The sequence below is a fragment of the Melanostigma gelatinosum genome, assembly GCF_949748355.1.
Source record: "Melanostigma gelatinosum genome assembly, chromosome: 21".
In the NCBI taxonomy this organism is placed as follows: Eukaryota; Metazoa; Chordata; class Actinopteri; order Perciformes; family Zoarcidae; genus Melanostigma; species Melanostigma gelatinosum.
In genome coordinates, this window is record NC_136654.1 from 6,520,654 (window position 1) to 6,532,882 (window position 12,229).

The 12,229-nt window shown below is 43.7% G+C and overlaps 2 protein-coding genes across 5 annotated transcripts; one reads left to right on the forward strand and one right to left on the reverse strand.

Moving 5' to 3' along the window:
• Window positions 1-195: 195 nt before the first annotated feature.
• Window positions 196-5,561, reverse strand: wdr24 (WD repeat domain 24). 4 transcript variants are annotated; one of them, XM_079293586.1, is made up of 11 exons: window positions 5,534-5,561; window positions 4,743-4,821; window positions 4,004-4,561; window positions 3,651-3,828; window positions 2,844-3,516; window positions 2,373-2,485; window positions 2,189-2,289; window positions 1,992-2,096; window positions 1,533-1,867; window positions 1,015-1,199; window positions 196-905 (listed from the first exon to the last, which is right to left on the reverse strand). In XM_079293586.1, the coding sequence occupies exons 3-11, from the start codon at window positions 4,482-4,484 to the stop codon at window positions 737-739; spliced, it is 2,340 nt and encodes a 779-aa protein (XP_079149712.1). In that variant the 5' UTR covers window positions 4,485-4,561; window positions 4,743-4,821; window positions 5,534-5,561; the 3' UTR covers window positions 196-736. The 4 variants fall into 4 exon arrangements, with proteins under 4 accessions (XP_079149712.1, XP_079149709.1, XP_079149711.1 ...); XM_079293583.1 differs by having other exon boundaries at window positions 1,533-1,870; XM_079293585.1 differs by lacking the exon at window positions 5,534-5,561 and having other exon boundaries at window positions 1,533-1,870; window positions 4,004-4,558; window positions 4,743-5,018.
• A 96-nt stretch (window positions 5,562-5,657) lies between these two features.
• Window positions 5,658-8,189, forward strand: LOC306795487 (uncharacterized protein; the record flags this gene model as incomplete). Its single annotated transcript, XM_079294020.1, has 6 exons — window positions 5,658-5,737; window positions 5,841-5,990; window positions 6,613-6,706; window positions 6,888-7,047; window positions 7,310-7,462; window positions 8,023-8,189. Exons 2-6 carry the CDS (start codon window positions 5,866-5,868, stop codon window positions 8,187-8,189), a joined length of 699 nt encoding a protein of 232 aa, XP_079150146.1. The 5' UTR covers window positions 5,658-5,737; window positions 5,841-5,865.
• Window positions 8,190-12,229: the final 4,040 nt, after the last annotated feature.

Consider the following 12,229-nt stretch of genomic DNA (forward strand, 5'->3'; position numbering starts at 1 on the left):
CCCGACTGCTCCACTGGAACTGCTCAGCACACAGGAGTAGAAGACCAGGTGTGAAACTGTGCGGATGAATGAATCCAGGTCATTTGAACTTGCATCAGGCTTCACATACTCAGGCTACATCGACTGTACACTGACGGGATGTTAAGTTATGTTCTGTTAAATGTAGTTGACAAAACAGACGTCACAGGTCCAGGACTAATTCAAGTGTATTGCTTTAATGTATTATCTGAATAGAGCTGTTTCTCATATAAATTAATTCAACATTATCTACAGTCCTTCAAAATAAGATATACCATTATGTACAAACATTAACAATCCACTTAAGATGAACAGACAATTCCTCCTGTACAGCCTTCAGGATTTTACTGAGGGGGTTTAAAAACAATGTAAAACTTGTGAATTAACAAAAATAGTTATATTCTGTGAATATCTGTTGTAACATTCGCTTATGTGCAAATTCACCATTGGCTCATAATCACCAATTTAAACATGAACGCGTTTGCTCTTGAATGGCTGTCCAGGAGAGCATATCATCCTCTTCCTCCTTTAGACACAGTATATCAGACCTTTTGATAATCTCACTTCAAATCACACACACACACCGCCTTCTACCCATAGTGATAAGAGACTCCGGGCCCATGTGGAGGAATGTGCTTTGTGAGTGATCTAGAGGCCGGTGTAGGGACCGATTCCCAATCCCAGAGCACCAGCTGTGTGAACAGTGCTCGTGATGGGCTCAGGTGTACTCACACAGGTGGCCGCAGCCAGCGGGGCAGTGGGCGCTGCTCTTGAGCCAGTTCATGATGTGCTCCAGATGTCCACCGTGGCTGCAGCCCTGACACCACACAAACAGTCCCTTAACCACATGGTGGCACACTGCACACACACTGGCACACTGGTGGCACCTAGAGGAGAGACGCAGGGCTCGGGTCACGTAAGATTTTTTGAAAAATTACAAAAACTCAAAGTCTACAGTCCAGCAACCAACAAACCTTCCTATAAAACGGTTCATACCTGTCACAAATCCAGCCCTTGTTGCTCATTGGCCGCTTGCAGTTGCTGCAGTTGATGTGAAGTGTTGTCGACGCCTGGTTCAGGCAGGTGATGGCGCTGCACGTACTCAACTTGATGACCTCATTAGACACGTTCCACAGCTCAAACCGCTGCAGCAGGTCGATGTAGGACATGTACCAGTGCTCCTGTAGCAAAAGCACAACTAGATCAGGGTTTAGGTCTTCTGAACTGCAACGGCGTAACTTAATTTGAAGACTGAGGTATTTCATTAGTGAACAACTTGGTCATTTTTTCCCATATAACATTAACGATAGTGGAAATACATTTAACCTAAAATATTTATTCCGGTAACTTTTCTGACTTATTTATCAGATATTTAAGATCAGCTTGAAGTCAGGAAGTCATTCTTAGGAGTACATAAGAACCAGAAACATTATATTAATGCTCCCGCCAACACAGAAAACCTTGGCCATGAATTATTCCAATGCAGTTTTTTACAACACCTCTCTCTATCTGACCTGCGTGAGGTCATCGATCTCTTTGCGGATCCGGTCCCCCAAGACGATGAGCACAGACACGGCCATCTGCACGTCGCCCTGCTCGGCGTAGTAGCTCAGCATCTCCCGCACGATGGGACAGAAGAAGCTGGCGGGTAAATGTGGACTAAACAGCGGCTGGGAAATGGAGATGAGGGAGAAGGACTCGATGGGTGTCAGACAGGTGACTTCTGCCTCGTTGCCGCTGACGTGCGGGGAGTCGGCCTTGTCCTGTTGAAGGTGCTCCGGAACGGACGGGTTGTCCATGATCTCGTGGCGCAGTTGGAAGGCCTCCTGGGGCAGCGTGCACTCCGGCTCTTCTGTCGTGACAAAAAGGGAGCAGAGATAATACGAGACAAAAGAGTGATGGAGGAAGTTATAAATAGCGGTCACTGACGTAGGCAGCTCTTTGGTTTCCTCACAGACGGTACTGGGACCGACCTGTTTGGTTTTCGTGCTCCATAGAGTAGAGGTCATCGTCATCCAGCTCAGCATCCCCGAACATATACTCGGCCTGGCCCTCGCTGCCCTCCGTCTCCTCGTTTTCTGAAGGGAAATCAAAAACGAGTCTTGAATATTACAGAGAGAACATAAGGACAAACAGATGAGCCTCTCTAAGTTTTAATGGCCACGCTCACCTTCATTATTATTGCTGATGTGCAAGATCCCCGGCTCCAGGTGGGCGTTGTCCTGCCTGCTCTCCCCGCCCATCCCTGGACCCATTTCCTTCATGCTGAAACTGAAAGCACAATGTGCATCAGCGTTAGACGGCGACTGACACTACTGCTGCTGTTGTAGCGGCACACTGAGACGGTCATTTACCTGTTCATTAAAGGCAAGGTGCCCAGTTTACTGAGGCTGTGGTTCAGACCGGGCGTTGTGGGGTTTGCTGGGTCAGAGAACATAATTCTCAACATGGTCCATGTTGTGGAAACCTTGGAATTAAAAAAAAGAAGACAAGTTATTGATGACACATGCCGAACACAATTACTGTAGAACACATTACTATTGAAAGTAAAGTGTTAAAAATACATTTTAAGATTTTAAGAACGAATAATAAATCAGTAATTAATAGATAATGAGAAGAAAATAATATATATATATATAGCAATTAACAAGTTTGAAATTAGTCATTATTTTGCAGCAATATGTCTATCAATTTGTATAAATCTTCATCCGTCATGTCACATTGAAATTGGAAACAACAAAACCTACAGGATTATTTTAAAAAAGAAGAAAAAAAGACAGCAACAACAGCACTAAGAATAGATTTGTTCCTGTATTCGGTCTGACCTGAGGTCTCTTGAGCTCCCGGGCCACCTTGGCATTGTGATCACACAGCTCAGCAAAGGGCTTCCCACAGAGGAGGTAGAGTTGTGCCGTCTTGACAAACCAGTCCATGCGGTTACTGTCCAAGTCCGTCTCAAAGACACTAAGGGCGCTGGACACATGGGCAAACTGTTCTGTCGGGTCGGGCTTCTTGAAGAAAAAGATGGGGTAGCGCCGGTCGCCTCCGGGGTAAGGCTTTCTGTTGGCGTCACTGCTGATCAGACTCTCCTTGGCTGCGAAGGCCAAGTCACCGAACAGTCCGAAGCACAGACCCTCGGGGTTGGCCTTGTCCACGGGACGAGTGGCGTCCTTGAACATGTGCTGGTAGAGTGTGCTGTCCTTAGAGCCAGAGAGCAGGAAGTGAGGGTCGTGCTGGTGGCGCCACACAATACCAGTGGTCACATCCTTGTGCTCCTCGAATGTGGCGAAGGGAATGAAAGGTCTGCGGACGTCCCACACGTAGATGTTGTGATCCACCATCATGGAACAGGTGGCTAAATGAAACTTCTTCTCAGGCCGCCACTTAACCCGCGCCACTGAGGCGATCGTCTGGACACAATAGATCTCCTTGGCCCGGTTTGTGGTCATGTCCCACACTTTCACCATCTTGTCCCTGCCCCCTGTCGCCAGCCATCCCCTAAAACAGAAACAAAAGGGAGAACGCTATCAACAATAATAGAAAAAAAACCACCCTCCTGACCCCAGATACCATTAGAAAGGAAAACCTCTGATTTCTCATTTGGTTTGTGTCACAAAGTCATTTTATTTTACCTGTCATCAGGGTGCCAGTCGCAGCAGAACACAGGGCCGGTATGGGCGGTGAACATTCGCTCATAGCGGTCTGGCCGCCTGATGTCCCACACCTGGACGTTGCCATTCTCAAAGGTTGCAGCAAACGTGAAATAATCCTTAATGCTGAACTGGACATCCCGTACACTCTCTGACTGACCTGGAGGCAAAGGGAGAGCGGGAAAAGTTAAAGTGTGCAAATTATTTCAAAAGATTTCCAGTAAACAACACTGTAAAGACTTGTTAAGAGGAAGTTCATGCCATTCAAAACACTCAGCAGCTGTATTTCAGTTAATGGTAATAATCTGATGCTTGCTTATCACACAATATGCTACCTGAGAAAGTGCTGACCGACTCCTTCTTGCGCAGGTCGAAGCACTTCATGAAGCCATCCTGCGAGCCGCTTAGCAGCATGTAAACCTCTGTGGGGTGGAAGCACACCTTGTTGACGGTGCGTTTGTGCTCTGTGAACAGCTGGTCCTGCTTGTTACGAGAGGGTTTCCCCAGGTTCCAGGTGACCACCGCCCCATTGGTGGCAGCCGTGGCCAGCAGGTTCTCTTCCATCTGGTGCCACATGACGTCCGCACAGCTAAAGTTGAGCGAGGGTTTGCGGCCGACGCGTAGATTCAGCTTCTCCACAAACTGCTCCTCCTCCAGCGCGTAGATCTTGAAGATGTTGCGGCCGGCTACCACCACCTGCGTGGCATCCCGGCACACGCTGATGGCGTTGGCCGGTGCGTCCAAGTGGCAGAACATCGTTCGGCCACTGATGGCACTGCTGCTGTGGGCTGTGGCAACACGCGACATCTTCTCCATGTTCCTGGAGCAGACAACAGTGATTTCACTGATGCATCAGGTGAACAGCACTTGATTTTGCTGCTTTTCCAGCACTACTTTAAAAGAAATTGGAGCAGAATGTAAAATGTTTTTTAAAGGCAGTTCAAAAATCCACCAGAAGGTGGCACTACACGACGTTAGATCTGTACAGTACTTGATAAAGGGGGCAGGAGAGGTGGCAGTATGTACAACATGTATGTTTAACATTTTAGACAATGAAACGGCTTCAGTACTTACTTGTGGAAGAACTGCCGGCCTTATCGACGTCTGCAGCAGCACAGAGTCCTCTTCATGTGCTCCCATGAGAGCCAAGTTACTAGTAGTGAGAATATATTATCTCGTTATCATGGGGTTACCGAAATTATATATAATGGCTGTCTGTCACCTTCCTGCTTTAGCGTTATATTTCCATCCATGTTATGATTTCAAGATTTAAATAATGTCAGATTATCAGTTTGTTTACCTCTGTGTGGTCTGTCTATCCTATCGTGTTGGAACTCGCCTTCGCTGAAGTTTGGTTTGTGTTCATCAAATTCTACCTCGTGCTGGTGATTGATTAATAGCTGATTTACGCTCACGATGCAGTGGGGAACAAAACAAGCGATCCCAAAAGTGGGAAAGCCTTTTCACTCCAGTGACATGTGCATTAAAAATAAAAAATGTTCAGCTTGACCAGTAACCTAATGTTACACCCTTGATTTCGTGCGTTGGTGGTCGTTCACTTTCCTCTAAAATAGGGTTAAATTTGAGATAACGTGACGTACATCCGTTAGCTCCTTCACGTTCAGGCTTCAAACAGCTAAACTCGCTCTGCAGTGTACTTGCACCACAAACATGACTGGAATGTGATGCTAATGCTAGCTGGCTAACCTAGCTACCGAGTACTTTTGCAAAGACGAAACGCGCGCGACATAAGTTGTACAAGTACGTCGGGCGGCTAGAGAAATGTAAAACACATAAATATATATGTATACTGATGGGTGACAGTGTCTACGCAAAGTCAATACAAAGTATTTCAGGGGACAAACCTTCTGAGATTGTTGCTCAATGCTTGCGGCACCGGAAGTAGTATTTTCTTCTTCTTCTCTAATGGAAGTAGTATTTTGCGCGCGTATCTTCTCGCGGGAATTCCGTACCTCATAACAGAGGCATCGCCACGTTACGCGACTACAATTCGTTCAGTAGTTTATAGAGAACATCGGTCTCTGTTTTTGTTTTGTTTCAGCTGGAAGGTGAAATACTATTGCATGTTAAATGGTATAATGCTGAAGTCCATTCTTGTAGAACAGAGGTTTAACAAACTGACTTTCATATTACGGTTGTCTGTGTTTGCAGGTGATGGTGTGAGCTCTCTGTTGACATGAGTGCTCTGTTTGCCTGTGAGGACCCAGCCACATGGAGGAGTGTGTATGGGAAATATTGGGATGTAGTGGAGGCAAAGTCCAAAAGCAAGAAACCTGGAAAGCTGCTGAACCTCGACAAGTGGTAAATCATTTTTTCCTAACAGCAACAGTTACAAAAACCACATTCAAGTTCACTGAATTAAGGATGTAACATTTCACACTGTAGTAAATCTTGCTTCCAGTATTTTATGCAATTGATTTATCTCTGAGTCATTCAAAATACATGTCTTGATTTAAGCGTCAAAGTTCATTCTTGACCAGGAAATGGAAGTTTGACAAAACAATCCCAACTCAAGGTCCACTCAAAAGCTTTTTCTGGGGCTTTCAACTGTATCACAGGGACTTCATCATCAGAGAGGGTTTGCTCAGCTTTAGTGGAAATGGATTTGTTGACATTTTAGCTTTATGATTTCATGACGGTACTTCTCCTTCGTGTAAGTTATTTCCATGACAACTGAGAAAACTCTCATTTGTTGATGAAGGCCACATGATAAAGACCTGGAAAAAGCTAGTAAGTGGACCTTGAGTTAGGATTGTATTTGTCACAAAAGGTTTAGTGTCTTTTTTTTATGAATGTAGACAAAGTAATACGGTATATGGTTATCACTATATGAAATGTATTGAATTCATTAAGTTGAATCAACCTTCGCCTTGAGAATAAGATTGACGGTAACTGAGCCTAACCTGCGTTCATCTGTGGTCAGGTACCAGGAGGAGCTGCCTACACTCATTTCAAGTCGACCTGACAGTCATGTCACTCAACCAGAGCTGGTGAAACTGATGGAGTGGAAGCTCACTGTAAGTGTTGTCTAGACATTAAATCATCATAACACCAAGGAGCTTTAACCCACCCACAACAACAGCTTTTGTCAGTAAATATTCCCTCAAACATATCGCTTTGATGGCTAGCTATGAAGAGGCACTAGCGCTTACGGTGCATCAGCTGTGTCCTTGAGTGGCCCCGTGTGCTTTCCTGCAGAGAGGGAAGTTCAGGCCGAGGCTGCAGCAGCTGGTGGCTTCCAACAGTGAAGACACCGTGGAGACGTGTTCCAGAAAGGCCTTCAGCCTCCTGCCTGATGTGCAGGCAGCGATCGCAGAGCTCAGCTCCCTGAAAGGCGTCGGCCCGGCCACCGCTTCAGGTTAGCACAGCGTCTCCCCTCTGTTTCTGAAGACACTGTATCGATTCTGCTTTCAGCAAATTGATAAAATTATTTATATTGATAAAACATCTGTGTGATACTTTTTAAAGCACAAAGTGAAAGCCTTCTCAGTTAGTGCACAGAGTCGTCCTTACACTGGTGGATTGAGTGGCCGGGGCTCCCTGCTATGTATAAATAGTTTGTATTCACCTCATGGATGCACTCAGCATGGCTTGGGGGCTGACTGTCCATTTTGATCCAGCTATGTTGGCAGCAGGAGCTCCAGAACAGGCTGCCTTCATGTCCGATGAAGCCATGGAGAGTGTACCAGGACTAAAGCCCATCCAATACACAGCCAAGCACTACACTCTCTACTTGGGCAAAATGGTCGAGTGCACTGAAAAACTAAACAAAGGTGAGCTAATGATGGGGAGATGTGGGTGCATCCATATTGTCAATACAGCACTCAAAATATGAAGCTACTAATGAATAAAAATTAGTTTTATGCAGTATTTGCTTACCGTCCCCAGGGTCAAAACATGGAGAGGCAGTGCTCAGTTTTTATGCACCACATATCTGAACTTCAAGAAAACAATTGTTCTTTTTAAATCGAGGCATACGACCTTTCCATTTGCCACTGCCTTTTATTAGAATTCAATTCGGGACTGTTCATTTGTAGTTTGCGCTGTAACTTTTATTCTCTCATTTAAACAGTTCTATTCAAACTTTCAGTGCCTATAAAAAGTGGAATATTTCATCTTTTATTGCTGTTCTACATTTCATCAAAAGGAATTGCTTTTTTTTTTTACCCTTTTCAAAAGAAAAAAAAACATTTAAATGTATTTTATATTTATAATTATTTTTAGGACACTCTGGTGAACATAAAAGTACATTTTTAATATCAGTCTAAAAAAAGAAAAAAGCCACACGAACTCTACTTTGATTGTGGTTTCTGGCCTCCCCTCTCGTTCTCAGTGGATCCCCAGCAGGACTGGACGCCCCACAGGCTGGAGTTGTGCTTGTGGGCGTTGACCACAGCCAAACAGCACCAGTTCCCACTTCTAAAGGACGTTGATGTGAAGGAGAAGAGCTCGGATGCCGACACTGACCAGAGACCAACAAAGAAGCTCAAAACAAGATAAAAAACAAATAGTGCACAGTATGTTTTACACTTGCTTTATTGTTTGTCAGATTTTTTTTTTTGTGTTTTTCCAAAATAATAAAGCCTTTATATCAAATGGAGTATATACCATAGAGTATTTGCATTTTTTTTTTTGTTTGGTATCATGTAGTTCAGTCATACAGTTGTAAGTCGCAGCACAATGATAATGGTTTTGTGCTGAAACACTAAAAACAGCGGTTTGACGTTGCCACAGTATTGTTCTTTATTTATAGTTTCTAAATTAAAGCAAAGTACAATGAACAGTACAAAATAAAACAAAATATATTCATATATACACAATATAAAATGGTTCCGTTCAGAACATTTAAAAAGTACAATAGATTGTGAAATAATTAATGAGGACTTTGATATAAATTATCCATATGTAAATTTAGTTTTCCTTTAGTTTCCTGATGACCGAGAAAAATAGCTTCTGCTTTTTGTAAACGCTGTGTCGGTACAACCTCTCGTCTAGTCTGAGAGATTGAACCTCGTAAGCTTGGCACCATTTTAATCAATACAAGTAAGCAGCTCATGAAAAACTACCACAGCAGCACAGATATGACTTTTTTTTTCTTTTTAGAATTCTTATCCTTCAGAGGGAAACGACTCATTTTAAGAAACTTCCTGTTGACATTTGCATTACACCGAGTGGCTCAGGCAGTTTCTGGGAACATGAAAAGAATCCGTACCAAAGCTAGAAACTGGCAAACCAAGACTTTAGCAATGTTCTCTGTTCCAAACCAGATCATATACCCTTAAATCTGACCACATTAAACATTTGAATGCATCAATATCCAGGATATTTTGAGAACTAAAGTCGGTACATTTGGGGGGGGCCTTGGAACCCTAAATCAGCATTTCATGTTTCAACGTCTTTGTTGTAAGAACAATTCCATCTCTGGAGCTACAGTAGCCTGCTTTACCTGCAAAGTCCTGCAGTGAGATATACATCTAAGTAGCAATAAACACTAAGAAAAGGCAACCTGGCCGGCTCGTTGGTGAGCAGCAGTTCTGAGCAGCTACTGTATATACTAACAATATCAATGTCTCTTATGGATTCTGTGCATGATCATGTAAAATAATACACCACACGGCAAAGCAGCCTTTCTGCCCGGTGCTTAGTTTTGGGCGCATATATACGATAACAAGGCATTGGGCATGACAGCGCAATGGATTGCCATAGGGAGGTAAAAAAGCATCAAAGAATGTTTATGGCAGTAGAGAATATGGCACATGGCAACATGTCAGTTAACTACATCATCAGAAGTGCAAAAAGAAAAGCCCACATATGACAAAACACAGGAACAGGAAATAAGAAACGGCAGAAAAATGATTTTTTTTTTTTGACTCAGACGAGCACAGGAATGAACAGCAGCTTTTGTGCAGTCACACCAACCAGGGTTCATGTAAGAATGAGACTCGAATGAGTTGGCTCTGACCTTTTAACGTCACCTCGTATCGCAGTCCTGGCTGTATAGAAACCAATCAAGAAGGGGCGTGTGGATCACACAAAGTGATGGATCACATGTTATTGATAGTCTGCACCCATTCAGCTCATGCCAATCTCTCCCCGTGCCTTTCTTATACTGTTGACAACAAATGTGTCACTCAAAAGGCAGCAATTAAATTGACATCATGCAGCCTGTCAGATCCACTTATTGAAGGAAGATATCCTGTTTACGTCCTAGCCTTGGGCTCCGGTGTATCCCCGCAACAGCCATGCATCATCATCATCCTGACACCGGGGGTGTTGTGACACGGGCACGTACGCTGCCGAGGTTTTATGAAGAGTGCAGACACTGTTGTTTCCGCTGTCCCGCCATCCCTCACAAACCATAAACCGACACATACTGTCAAGCCAGACGATGTGAGTCAGGCCTCAATCACTCATTTCCTCGAAGATGCTGTCTGAGAGCAGGAGGTGGCATATTTTAGGAGGCGTTGGTACTGTGAGATTTGGCTGACAGAGACACACACAAGCTGCCCCTGAAAGGTTTCCCCATGCACTTCATAATTTAAGATACTGTTTATGATGCTATTGTCTGCTTTTTTCAGAAGATATTTAATAATAATAATAATACACCTTGTATGAGGAGTACATAGTTGAGTATCTTTTTCGGGGCAACAAGAATTCACAAGCGTTTGATTTTCATCCTGCATGTACTTCCAGGAGGGGTAATATTCACAGTTAATGTGTTCTACAAAAAACAGCTATTCACGAGCCCTTTTCACTGTGAATCTTCAAGTAAAGAGGCACATTAACCTCCTCTCAGGCATCCTCTTCATCTTCATTATAGGCTAACAGGGCATGTATGCATTATTCAGCGATGCATCTTTGCTATACCAAGCAATAATATTTCCAAGTATGCACAAGGGTTTCCCTCAAAGATCCATTCCTACCACGTATTGGCTGATCTTTTCTGTTTTTAATGCATCTATTTCATACGGATTTCCTCATTTAACACAGAGTCTTCTGTTACTTCTGACAGTTTCACGTGGAAGCAAATGCTGAGGACTGTATTCATGACCAACTATCAAAAAATTGGCAAATGCATAACATTTTTCCCCCCAGGCAGCCAGTGGACATTCAAATGAATTATTGATTGAAAGACTGAAAAACGGGACCGTAGCATGAGTAAGTGTAATTGCTATCCTCGCCTCAGCTCTCCAAAAAGCTCGAATCACTCTGGAGACGAAGTAGGACAGAAGCTTCGTCCATAATTTGCTATTTGCAAAAGAAGAGCTGCAGCGAGGCTTCTGCGCGCTGCAGGGGAGAGTTCGGGGATGTGGGCACTTGCAAAATGAAGCTGCATCGACTACAGACAATTTGGCGAACAAGCTGTGAAATGAGTCTCGCTACATGAATATATCTCAAACAGTCCAGAGTCTCACAGGCTCGTACTAGCACAGTTTGTCTTCTTCCACCTCACCTGTTAAATATTCACAATGAAGAAATGAGGTTTGATCACACTGAAGAACAAAGTTGCACTGTAGCTACCAACAAAACATCTTCCTCTTATTTTACCCTCTCCAATTAGTTCTTTCTATGGCTTATTTTTGTAAAGCACTAAAGATTTATAAAATAAAGCTCGAGTCATTGGTGGTCATCTAACAAACCAGGGGATTCTGCCACATAGACTATTTTTCAGAGGATCAAAGCCATACAGGAGCTATCAGAAGAACAACAATCATAGCTTTACTTTTGCACCATTTGAAACTTTTCTCTCTTCCCTCTCAAAGAGGAAAAAAATACAAATAAATATACTCTTGGTTATGAACATACATTATACACATCCACTATCAAATGAAAAATGGGGACAACTTAATAACACTTTTTTTTCCTTCTTTATAGGTACATTCCTTTACAAAAGTATACAGTCCCTAAGAATGAGAAACTGAGGTATAGACTGGGCCTGACAGAGAGACCCCAGTGCCCTATGGGACACAAAGGTCAGAGGTCAGGTGATGACGCATCCTTGCCCTCCCCAGTTCAGTCTGTCAGAGCGAGAACAGGCAGAGTACCTGTGCGTGTGTCCTCGTCTCGCTGAGAGCCACGGAGCATGACATGGCATATTTTACACTGTGCGCCTATAAGCAAGTTGGTGGTTCGTTTGAAACAGCAACAAGAGGAGTTCACTCTCTGAAGTGTCGACCATCCAGGGAACGTCAGCGATCCCCTTACTCGTCACATTCTTTTTTCTTTTCTCTCCCGTCACGCGGTCACTTTCATTTCCTATCTTCACGTCGCGTCTATGTTGTGTGAACTATGAGTCCGTATCCACAGTGTTGGTATTATGTCTTGGAAATAACATTTAAAAAAAACAGATGTCTTCAGACCCCATGAAATGAAAATGACGGTGATGCCTCGAACCTTAAGGTACTCCTTGAAGATGACAGAATCCACATAAAACGTTTTACTCCATTCTTCCTACAACTGCTCTGGGAAAGCCATTTGCACTGCAAAGAATTTTGACTGATGTTTCATAATCGGGCAGGAGATCCTGCTTAGCAGCTCAA